This window comes from Antrostomus carolinensis, unplaced genomic scaffold, assembly GCF_000700745.2.
Source record: "Antrostomus carolinensis isolate BGI_N321 unplaced genomic scaffold, ASM70074v2 scaffold50183, whole genome shotgun sequence".
In the NCBI taxonomy this organism is placed as follows: domain Eukaryota; kingdom Metazoa; phylum Chordata; class Aves; order Caprimulgiformes; family Caprimulgidae; genus Antrostomus; species Antrostomus carolinensis.
In genome coordinates, this window is record NW_010306836.1 from 1,285 (window position 1) to 14,079 (window position 12,795).

The 12,795-nt window shown below is 38.8% G+C and overlaps 1 protein-coding gene across 1 annotated transcript; it reads right to left on the reverse strand.

The window, feature by feature from the left end:
* Window positions 1-10,943: 10,943 nt before the first annotated feature.
* Window positions 10,944-12,497, reverse strand: LOC104522837 (mitochondrial inner membrane protease ATP23 homolog). Its single transcript, XM_010165236.1, has 2 exons — window positions 12,406-12,497; window positions 10,944-11,419 (listed from the first exon to the last, which is right to left on the reverse strand). The coding sequence occupies exons 1-2, from the start codon at window positions 12,451-12,453 to the stop codon at window positions 11,216-11,218; spliced, it is 252 nt and encodes an 83-aa protein (XP_010163538.1). The 5' UTR covers window positions 12,454-12,497; the 3' UTR covers window positions 10,944-11,215.
* Window positions 12,498-12,795: the final 298 nt, after the last annotated feature.

Consider the following 12,795-nt stretch of genomic DNA (forward strand, 5'->3'; position numbering starts at 1 on the left):
GAAAGTAGCTTTGAGCAACAGCAGTAATCCCTTCTTAGATGGAGAACACTGAAGCTACCTGTAAACCAAATTTCATTTTCCACATATGACAAAGCAACTCAGTATAATGGAACCCAGGTGTTAGATTAATTTCTGATTTAACCATAAATGAAGAAAAGAGAAATATTAATCCTCAATGCAAGTTGTTGTGGTATTACAGAATCCATCATAACAAAAAAATGACCCCATTTTGCACAAAGGTTAACTGTACAAATGATACTGCATTGACAAAAATATTAATGAGTTTGTGTGGTAGCAGGTAAGCAATAGCTGGCAGAAGGAAGCTATTGTGTTAGGCAGATAATTACAATGGAAGTCATGTCTTTGGTAATGACTAGGATTCACATCACATATCTTTCCAGTCACAGTACAATTTCACTAGCTCTGTTTATGGTAATCTGTGGGTTTATTTGACAGCAAGGTGACACTGTGACTTTGGAACAAATTTCTTTCATAGACAGCACAAGTACTGATATTGTGACATTCAATTAGACACATCACTGCTGTATAATTTTGATTTTAGAAAATATACAAACATAAGATATATTTTTCATTAGTACATGAAGTTTTTTGGTTCCCAATTTGGGTTTCATCATGCTAAATGCTTTGATTTACTATTGTGTAGGACTTAGGAGAAATTTAACAGCTGTGAGTTTTTAACCATTCAACTACAGGATTGCAGGAAAAATCATGCATTTCAAATATATAATTGTCTTAAAGAGAAGAAATATAGATTTCCAGGCCAAGTTGATCTATGTTATAAACTCTACTATATAGCAACAAATACATAATATGCTTTTCAAAAGGGAATTCAGACACTAGTTACTTGTTATATCATATTCTAGGCCAAATCCCTAGCTAATCTATTTACCTCAATATCACGGAACAGCTACACATAGGAAAATATTCAGGTGAAGAAAAAAATCTGTGTTACACTTTATTCCTTTATGGAAGTAATATGAAATAAAAGGGAGAGGACTAGACTGACAACAAATGTGGTGAGTAGCTCCTGAAGTTCCACCATATCCTTGGTGCATGGCAATAAGCAGGGTCTTACTGTGAGCATTCCATTGCCAGACCAGAGACAACAGCACCCCAGCAGTACTTGTGTGTAAGTAAAAAGTGATTTGCATTCGCAAGTGATAAAAGGTGTCCTCTGGCAAACAGACAGCAGTTTTTAAGGAAAAGGTTTTCTGTTTTAAATTTTTCAAGAAATGATTTGTGCAAACAAATTTTACCCACTAGGATGCTCATCAACATTTTCTCTTTGTGTTTTATGTGTATGTTTCAGTGCCTGAACTATGTGACTGGTTACCTAAAGCACATTTTGTTACTTCAGCTCTTTCAGTGGCTGACCTCATCTTCCACTACAGCCTCACCTAAAATCTCTCTTGCTTCATAAAGTTATATCTTCACAAATATAGCATTGCAAAGAAGAATTTCCTGGGAAAAAGATAAAAGAAAGGAGAATATAAGAAGGCGTACAAATATATTGGAAGCAAAAACTTGTCTAGAAGACAAAAGAATGTCTACAAATACATTGTCTTGCTGTTAACATGCCTCTTGTCTTACTAGTGATTCTTTTTCTTCCTTGATGTAGGTTTTAAAATCTAAAGTTTAAGTATCCACCGTCTTTGTAACTGATACTGTGTGAAATGTTCATTATTTTAAGGTATGGGATCTAAATATTAATCAAAGAACAGCACTAAGGAGCAACAACCACTCTTACTCTACATGACGTCTGCATCATTCCTTCCATTGAATTTAGGCATAAAATTTTATACTGAAATTGGATTAGAAAAGTTGTCTTAGGCAACTTATTTATAGTCATGATGTGGAAAAAAACAATTTGCTATCAGCATCCTATTATTTACACTTCTGCTTAGAAATTTGTGACTTGAATGAACAAAACCTAAGGCTTTAATGGGATGAGGATGCTGCTAAGGTTTATTAAAGCAGTTGTGTTTTCCTCTCTCTAAGGAAACAAGTTGCAATCACAATGATCTTACATTTGTAGAGTAGTTTTCATGCCAAAGGATGCCCAAATGCTTTAAAAACTTGACAAATTGCATACGTTATCACTCACCACTGAATTTCAGCAGCCTCTGTTGTAAAAGGTTTTTAGCAACACGCAGTAAAGTCTACTTAACTTTGGGACAAGATACGACTACTATAAAGCAGGAAGAGCCTCAGCAGGCAGACAATAACACTTCAGTGGAAATGCAAAGAGACCGCTGAAGTTAACATACTACTTAGGAAGTGTGGTACATCAATTTAACGACCTTCCTTTTGTGTTTTGAGAGGACCATACATCCAATAACTCATTGAGCAAGTCCAAGTGCACTTGATGCACTTAAAGCACAGTTCTTCAAGGTGCTGAGTATTGTGGTTCACAAGACAACGAATGGTAAGTCTGTAAAAATGACATGATTAAATGTAAGTAAGTGCTTAAGTGCTTTACTGATCAGAACTTTCAGAGCTGTATAAAAGCCTGTGTCCCAGGGAGCTCGACATTCACATCTTGAAAGCAGGATTCCTGAAGGAGAGAAACAGAAGCAGTGAGAGGGGTTGGTATTTATCACTAGCACAGTTTACAAGGACAGAAATATATAATTCCCCTCAAAATCCTTTCTCTCATCCATTCCTGTAAAATTTGCTTTATGAGGCTACAGCTGAAGAGGACAAGGGTTCTGTTTAAAAAATTAAATAAATAAAATAAAAGACTAAAACATAGCAGAAGAAATTTAGACAAAATTTAGGTCTCTCAAAAACTTCCACACAGTTGTTAACCTAACTGTAGAGATGTCTATTTTTATAGACGTCTCCAGTGCTGCAGCAAGGATCGTACAAGAGGGAGGTCTACCGCAAGCACTAGTTTAAGAGGTTTCTCAGATGGAGGCAAATGTGTCTGAGGACTGACAGCTGCTGCAGCCACAGCTGCTGACAGTGCATGGGGATGGAGAAAGCAGGCTGAGAGAGTCTGATGACACTCTCAGGAGATAAGGAGTATGTCCAAGAGTTTTGAAGAAACAAGAGAGAGGGTCACCACAGGAAAGGGTCATTTTGAGTAGGAAAATCTATTATTCTAGTGTTTTCCTAAAGTTCACCCACAGATGCCTCAGTCATCCCTGGACAACCTTGGACCATCTGTCCTCAGGCACCCAGCCTTAGGACCACATCTGCTGCCTTTTAGGTCATCATTTAGATTGGAGTTAAGTTGCTTATGTTAAACATGCCATGAAAGGTGACAGTTATGTGTCTCAAAAAACCATTTACAAAGGCTAGTGTGGCAAGATAAAAGCAGTCTAAACTCATGATAGTGTCTCAAGTCAAATCTAAAAGAAATGTTAAAGAAGTGTTGACATTTATTTTTTTCCAGGTTAAGACACATACTTTAAGACTGTAGCACTGCACAAGCAGTAGATGCCTTACTTCATGGTGATATGTGCAGTGTATAAATTACATGCTCAGCCTCTCTGGGAGGTGTTTGGTGGCTTTCTAGAAAATGTCTTCAGAAAAACCTGGTTTCTACCCAAGATAGGCAATCAAAAAGGACTGTGAATAGTGTGATTTCTGAAAACCTAACTGCATCAAGGACTCAGCTACCCAGAATTCATTGACTGAACCCTGGAAGGCTTCCTGAGCCCCTGTGTCTGAAACACAGAGCAATTCTTCTTTTCTAAGCAAATGTCTGAGAGGGTTCGAACCCATATTTCCCACATCTTGGGTTATATCCTATCAGACTATTGGTACTCTGAAGAGAATGAAGGGGAGACCCTTGATATCTTTTTTTGCACGAAGTAGAAGTGTATGGGAACCAGAAAGAGTTGAAATAATATCCATTGCTCTTCTGTTAGTGGCTTGCAAATTCAATCTATTGGAGGCATCCAAAGAGCAGAGAGGGCTTTTATGTTAGACCTGGCCTTTTAAGTCTGCTGTTACCCAACAGTCAGAAAAAGGCATCAAGATGGAAATGTGTACCTGTGACCTTCTTTTCTTTTATTCCCAATCCTACAGGTAACTAGTGTCCTACTCATTGTACCAGACCTAAGGCAGCAAGCACGAAGTCTGAGGGTAATACGTATTCTGTGTTACCCAGAAATGCTTCTCAGATCCCATGAATGAATATTCAGCCCTGCCAGAAGTTCAACTTGGTATCAGCATAAGGTCTGACTGGTTAACCCCCATTCCCTGCCATGGTTCTTACGGTAAAGGAACATATTGCCACATGGTTTCCCAAATGAATCACAGTAAAGTGTCAAATCAAGAGACTAAAACCTGGGAAACCATCAGCTGGCACCAACAACAGTTCAGCATGGATGCAGGGAGTGTGAGGGCAGCTGAGGAATGGAGGAGGACAGTTACAGGAACTGGAGAGTGGGAAGACTCAGGGAGACAGAGTCAAGATGCATACACACAATAAGGTGTATCAGTGGGCATATGACCAGAAGTGAGAAGGAAGCTCTGTAAAAACAGCACCATGAGAAGGGGATTCAAGTCCTCATTCACAGTCTGCTCCTGGCAACCTCCAGGTTGCTCGCACCGGACCAGGTTGAAGTGATCAGAGTAAAATCCAATCTTGTGGGATTAGGAGGTGGAAACTGAAAGAGGACACTGGGATGAAATATGCCTCATTCTCACACATAACACAGTAGATCAATTCCCCAGATATTATTTCATTTACCTTTTCCCTTGTGTGCATTGAAGATACACAGTGGGAAGAGAAAGATGTAACTAGTAATGAAAGGAAAAAAAAAAGGGCACCCTTTACTTGCACACACTCACGCATGGGAGGAAGTTGAGAAGGAAAGAGGGACAAGTGTAATGTGTTCGTTGAGAAGGAAAGATGGACAAGTGTAGTGTGTTCATTGAGAAGGAATTCCCTCAAACAAGCAGAAAACAGCAGGACAACAATGGAGATGAAGGAAAACCATTCAACTGTGAAGCATTTTGGGGAGAGATAAAGGTGTCTCTGGGGCTGCTCCACTTTGCATTGTGAAGGAGGGAAGGGAACTAACCAAAGTCACTGGGTACCAAAGGCTTCCTGCTGTCTCTGCAGCCATTGCTCTGCCCACTTTGTCAACAAGCCCTGCCTTGTTTACAGCCTTTTGCCCAGCTGCTGTCTGCAAGTGGGGAGCATGGGTGTAAATCCAGCAAGTACTTCAACACTCGCTGCTTAGCATTCAGTAGAGCAGGAGCTGAAACCAAGATCTGTCTTCATATATTGGTTCCTTACCCACCCTTACCCACAGAGTCCTTTGTGCATGCCCTTCTTCTCCCTTTTCTTCTTTCTAACTTCTTTTCAAGGAAAGTGAGAGTAGTGATTTAACTCTCTCACAAGGTCTGAATGAATTTCTCATGTTCCATTAAAGAACTACAACCAAAAAGTCCTACTAAATAAAAAGATGATGTAAATCTTTGTTTTCTAGTTTTCTTTTTGATCAGGCTGACAGGTAAGCTAGAGGAGGAACGCCCTTTAGTGAATTTGGGTGGAGTTCTGGTGGATGACAACCTCTTGGTGCTGAACTCTTCTATCAAGAGGTAAGACTCTCTGCACATGCCCTGAAAACTTCTGAACTTTTCATTTTATCAGAGTTGGATTTTTCTGCTTACTGATGATTTCTGTTGTTTTCACTTATAATTGCTACTGTTTTCTAAAACGGTTTTGAAAAACTACAGTCAACACATGAAAGCTCCTTTGGTAACTGGCACACATCCATGTAACTGAGAACTAGGTACAACAAACTTTAAAAATACTTCTGCCAAGGAACTATTCAGTGAGGTATGTCATGGCTAATTCTTCTTCCCTAGGAAAAAGAAAACACTTAAAGACTCTTTATTAAATTACTCTCCTTTATCAAATTATATATCTTTACTATTCGGACAATTATGCTCTTTTTTCCCTTCTTTTCGGTTTTGCCAAAACTTCAAAGTCTTTCAGATGTAAGAAACAAAATGAAAATGTAGTGGAAATTCAGGCGCGAGGAATAAGGAACTGAGCTAATGTAATTTGCATGATTCTGATTACTGACGACGGGTTTTTATAGCTTGATGTTTTGGTCTGCCACATGCAACCCAGCATTTATCTAACTGCCCCTGCAGACACAGTCACACTCCAAAACAGCACAGATGGCAAAAGTATTTCCATATATGTTTTGAGGTGGTCTTCTAAAGGAAGAAAGTATTCTGCAGAAGCAGAATAATGCAATTGAAATATGTTTAATTTTTAGCCTGTTTTAACATTAGAGTTATGCAAATTTGATTTAAAGAGAGATTTAAACCAAAACTGAACTGCACACTGAGCAACAGCTGTGTATGGTCTGTAGGTGGCTTTCTGCAGCAGCATACTGTTCCACGGTCCTTCAGCTCCCTCTGCTGCTTAATAGAGTCCCTTATTTTTCATTTGCAATGAGCATTTACTCAGTTTTTTAGCCTTTGTTTTGATGAGAAAAAATGATGCAGATTAAAATTCCACTCAAAGCAATTAAATGATTGTTTGAATTGATAAACAGTGTGTGCAAAGTTTCATATAATTATTGTCCCTCCTTTTCTCAGGGAATGACAAGAAGCCCATTAGACTTCTGATTGCTTTATGGTGACCTGTAGTACATTTATTCTACCGTTACAATTTTACTTGTCATAACTGAAACTTATCTGTTGCTTAAGCTGACATTTCCTGGTTCTGTAATTTTATTTCATATAGATTTTTTCTTAATATAGTTATGTCTTTATGTAGCTCAATGTACTCTTTATTAACAACATCTCTTGCAGGCATCTCTGGAACCCTTTCCTAGATTTTGATGGTGTTCATCTATCAAAAATGCTAAAGAAAAGAAGCAGCAGCTTGTGTGCTTGCATATTCTAGTATTTATTGTTGTATTTTCCATTTCTAAGTAGCCTTGGCAAAGCTTATGCCAGATAGCAGATAACTGTATATAGTCAAACAATGTGTTGGTCAAAATGCTATATAAATTCAAACCACACAAACACACACACTCACATTTATTAAAGTAGAACTTTGGTTAATAAGGTATAGTGAAGGGAAGGAAATATCTGCAAGAGTATGTGTGAGAAGTATTATAAAAAAACAGCATCATACATCGTACTGACTAAAACAGGGATCTGAAAAGCAGCAGAGGTTAAGAGAACATTAACACACAAGATTATGCTGTTCCAAGATATCCGTGATCCTCAAGGGATTTTAGAAAAGACAGGTCTACCTAGATTACATCAAAGATGGGAAGCTTAGAATTCAATATGTAATTTTCTCTGTAGGTATGTATGGTATTCTATCTTTTTTTTTTTTTTTTTTCTGTTCAGATATTCAAACATGTGATTATGTCAGTCACTGATGGAATTACCCCAAGAAAGTAAGATTATGAAATCTGCATTTGAAATTCTGCAAAACTATTGAAAGCACAAGTTTGGGGAATCTTGGCCAACATGTTTCTTCCTCCAAGACAACTAGGATGACTTTCTGAGGGATTTGCATTAATACTTAGCCCCAGAAGCAAAGGTACCCGTGGGTACGAATTATGCTACACCTAGGAATAAATGCAACCCACCAGTAGTCCAACATGTCCCTCCTCTTCCAGCCTTAGCACCTCTCAGGCACTTGAAATTTGTGCGTGTCCTGACCTACCCTTACCTGAGTGGTTCAGTGCTTCACTCCTGCTTATGTCTCACCAGGGAGTCTGCTGCCCCACCGCAGCCAAATCTTGCAGTTATGTATTGCCTGAAAAAGCTTCATATGCTGACAGTCCTGTTGCCACAAAATATATTGGGACACAGAACAGGAGAAGGCAACACTGATCATCATACCCAGTCTTCCACTACCAGAGACAACCAAAACATGAACAGCAATTCAGGACATAAAGGACTCAAGTCATAAAAGCTTTCCCATTGCTGACAAATGTTAGACCCACAGTAAAAAGGACAACATCCTAGCTGGCCTGTGTCACAGCTGGGAAAGAGAAAGCATTCAAGGTCACACCAATGAGCTTCATCCCTGCAACAAGAAGGACCATCATTTAACACGAAATTCTCAGGCAATTCAGATGGCTGCTCCTTCCAGGTCTGTTTTTCTCACTGGTCACTGTCCCAGTGGTCACTATGGGCTCAGGAATCCTAACGCCCTACTAATACCCCAGTGTGCAGGTAGCTCATACTGCACAGGAATAATTGCCTGCTTCAGAACTCATTTCCAAGGACCAGACTCACGCAGCCTTGTCACTGTCACAGCTCAGCTCAGCACTGGATTTGTCACACAGGACCCTTTGTTCAGAAGCTGCAAACGTAAAACTGTGCACTTGTGCCTGAATCACAGAATCACAGAATGTTGGGGATTGGAAAGGACCTTGAAAGGTCATCTAGTCCAATCCCCCTGCCAGAGCAGGAACCTAAATAAGATCACATAGAAAGGCATCCAGGCGGGTTTTGAATGTCTCCAGAGAAGGAGACTCCACAACCTCCGCGGGCAGCCTGTTCCAGTGCTCTGTCATCCTCACTGTAAAGAAGTTTCTTTCATGCCTGAACAGCATGAAATAGCGTGCAGCTGCTCGACAGAAATACCAGTGATCCCTATCAAATTAATCAAGGAAAATTTCCTTTCTGATCCCAAATTTGGTGATTAGTTTAACCTTGAGCATGTGAGTAAAATACAATAAAGTGGTACTATAAGGGTTTAAGATCTCAAATCCATCAGCTTGTCCTAGCTCAACCTTACTCATCCCATCACTGTGGCCTCCCCAGTGCTGCAGGGGAGGGCAGCAAAGAACCGGAAACCAAAGCTGTACATCTTTGGAGGTGGAGAGGTTAAAAGAGGAAGAATAGTCCTTTCCTTTAAAAATTTTGCCAATGACCAGGAGAAATCCTGAAATACAGGATAACTAGAACAGAAATAAAATGCAAATAAATGTGAACAGACAACAATCTAGTTTCAGTTCGTCCTTTTTGGAATACTAAAGGACTTAACATTTCTCATTCTGGGATTAATCTTTTCTCTAAATTTTTTATCCTCAGCATAAACAACACACATTCCTTGTTCTCTCTTATTTTGAATACGTTTACTCTTCATATGCTTATATACCATCTTCTAATTTTCTGTTTAAATTAACCATGACCTTTTTATAACTGTTCAACCTTGTACCATGACTTAAATTCCTTCTCCCAACATTTTTATGGAGTCATAGAATCATAGAATGGTTTGGGTTGGAAGGGACCTTAAAGATCATCTAGTTCCAGCCCTTCTGCCATGGCTTCACTTCCACTCTCATACAGCTTTTCTTCCTTTCTTTCTAAACCTTGTTGAGAAACAGAACTGAAGAAAGTAAAATATACAGCACCAAAGAAAGCAAGAGCGGAACAACAAAATTGTGGTCCTGTGATAGGGACGTTCTTTTGGGAGTGGGTGAGTGGGAACATGGGCTGCAGGACCTGGGTGTCCAGGTCTCCCAGGACTGCTTTTGCATTTTACAATAGAGAACAAATAAAACACCTGTACATGTGCAGCTACTCTTCCAAGTGATTATGCCTGAGCTCTGGGTTCAAACTGGTGACTTTACACACTAAGCCTGTCCGGGTAGCAGGTGGCATCCTACTGCTATTTCCAGATAGTTTGAATTCAAGAAATAGCAGAGCAGAGAAGTTTTTTTGCCCGACTGAATTGAATGTGAACAAAACATGATTGGCAGACTCTTGGACTTGGACACCCAAGCTCCTGGTACTTGACCAATCATTACACCTACATCAGTAAAATAACATGACTGGAATGGCTGACTGTCCTGGTTTTGCTAGGATAGAGTTCATTTTCTTTTTGGCAATTAGAAGAGCTGTATTTTACTTTCAGTGTTTCAGTTCAGACTTATGAGAAGAACGTTGATAACAGTACTGGTGTTATTAGTTGCTGCTGGAGCTCAAGGCCACCATGTTTGGCTGCTTCACAGCTGCATTAGGTCTGGGAGGGACAAGTGCAGAGAATAGCAAAACCCAAAACTGGCATTTGGATGTGCCAATGAAATATTCTGCGCAGTGTGGTTGAAAGAGAGTCTCCAGAGGTCCTTTCCAACTTCAGCAAATCTATGCTTCTGTAATTGCGAACAACTTTACCCAGGAAAACTGATACCACCATCACTACTCAGACCTTGAAATCCTATGAAGTCGAAAGCCTGTCTAAAATGTTTTGCACTTCATATGAAACAGCAGCAATTGGGGCACCACTTAATCTTTTGTGGAACTAAATTTCTCACTTGAGTCTGGATCCAGTAACTGTTAGAGCACTTATGCCTACACACCTTTGACTGGGGACTCACACCTCCATCAGTGAACTGTACTTGTGGTTGAATTGCAACTTTAATTTCAAGAAAGAGAAGAAAACGTGTTTCTCTGGCATCCATCACAATAATACTTTGTATTTGGAAATAAGAGAGGAATGAGACAGCTTCTCTCAGGCTTACAATTAAGCTAGCAGCTTCTTGCTTTCCTCAGATGGACTTACCCACTAGCAAGTACAGGAAGAAGACAGTAAGCTGCACCAACATTTTGACCAAAGCTCAAGCTGGTGGACAGACTCTCATCAATGCTTACTCAGCTTGTAAGTTTGATCTGGTAAGCAGAATTGTCAGTCAAATTCCTAAAAAGCCAAAGGGCTAACATTAGATAGTGAGCTGGAATTCCAAGAATTTCAGGAGGTGCTCAAAAATAAATGTGTCAGTTTACTAAATTCTGGGTTTAGCCATAGTTATTAAATCTAGACCCCAGAACTGTAGTTCAGGTGCCCATCTCTTAAAATGGAGTGATGAAGATCATCAAGCTTATGACTGTGTATCAGAGATGGTGGAAATTTAAAGATTTTATGAAAACATTTATTCAGTAACAACAAAACCAAGTCCTAGTCAGACTGAGCAGACTTAAAGGTGCATTGAAATGTGCAGATCATTACTTGACAAGTCACGTGGTGTATTAAATTATCTTGCTGGAATAACACGTGAGGAAACACGGTTTTTAGTCTTGTTAATTTACTTCATTTACTTCCATAGAAGTTGTCTCCTGGAAAAAGTTTACAAAATTAACAAATACATTTGAAAGAATTACCCTTTCCACCAGCCCTGTGTGCATAGACAGTAACTCCAGATGTTACAGAACCATCAGATCTAACATTTTTTCACTGTTTTTTCCTTTACAAATTAGCATTATAGCGATCTCTGTTCTGAAAGTCTCTATAAGCACGTTTTGCATCTGTTTTACTGTGCGGGATTCTTCCAAAAGGTTCCAGATCATTGAAGCAGGCATCAAAAACTTCATCCACAGCTTTTTCTGCTGTTTCTTTGCTAACTTTTCTAACAGCGAGAATGGAACGAATTGCTCTGTCTCGTACACAAGTCTAAAGTGGGAATTAGATAAAGAAAAACATGTCATTATTAGCATAAATAATTTTTCTTACAGATTAGGTCAAGTATTAACTCTTACCACATATGCAATAATTTCATATCATAGAAGAGTCAAACAATGCCTGTAACAAGCATCAAAGCACATTTTTGTTCTATCCTGTGTTAACTATGTGGTTTAGTTTTCCATGTGCAAGTAAACAGCCAGATAAGTAAAAGACATTCTTTAGAACAGGAATTAAAATACAGCTTGGCATTTGTTGTAGGTATCAAGTATTTGTACAACTTGACTTGGACACAAAATAAAGTATGTCATAAAAAACCAGACATAAAGACCAGTTAGTACTTTTCCAATTGAAATGCTATAAAATGCTGTAAAACATAAGTGAATGACTCCTCTACTGGCCTTCACTGATACCTCTCTTTATGGCAACACTTGCTTATACAGTTTGCCTACTAAAAGATTAAAAAAAAAAAAACAAAAAAAAACAAAAAAGAGGTAAATATCCCCAGCTACAAGATAACTGCCACTCTACATGAGCAACTACTTGGGACTCAACCGATGGTCTTCATTACCATTAAAAAAAAAATTAATTCCTGTAAGACTTAACACACTTGGTTATACAGAACCCTTGTCACCCTCCTTCCACAAGTTTTCAAAGACTTTTGTTAGAGTTTTATCCACTTACATTTCCTGTAAACCATGGTTTTTGTTTGGTTCTTATTAACCACCAGTTGTCAATGATAATGCTCTACGACATGACTAAGTAATCAGGAATTTCACTCCAAGAAAAATAAGAAGGCAGAAAAAAAAATTATCATGAATCATGAAAGGTTATTAAAGGTTAATTAAGAGAAAGCAGCAAGTCCATAGCATTATCTTCTCTCTCTGATGTTTTCAGTTGTGGAAGTGTAAAAGGCCAAAATCAAGTAGGTAAAGATGGCTCATAACAAATCAGTAGACAACATCCACAGTTTTTACCTGATGGTGTCCTTTTAATCCAAATTTAAACCTGGCTATTTCATTCATCAGTGTACAGTCTCCACTGAGATTAGCAGCTCGAATCTATTGAGACAAAAAAGCCACATGATCAGAAACAACCGGAAATACAAAGTCAAAGAAACTGTAACAAATTTTTTTCTTCAATATTTTTCTAGTGACTGCTGGTAGAGAATATTCCCAGGCCCACTTGTACTTATTAAGTACATGTTTCCCTTTGTATTCATCTTCTCAGCCTCAATGAACTGCAAAGTATTACTACAGAAACTCTAAGTTTCCCCAGGGACCAAGTCTCACATAATTCCCAAAGTTTAAATGAATGAGCAGAAGAGATCATATGTATGTGTGTGTATACACACACACACACACACA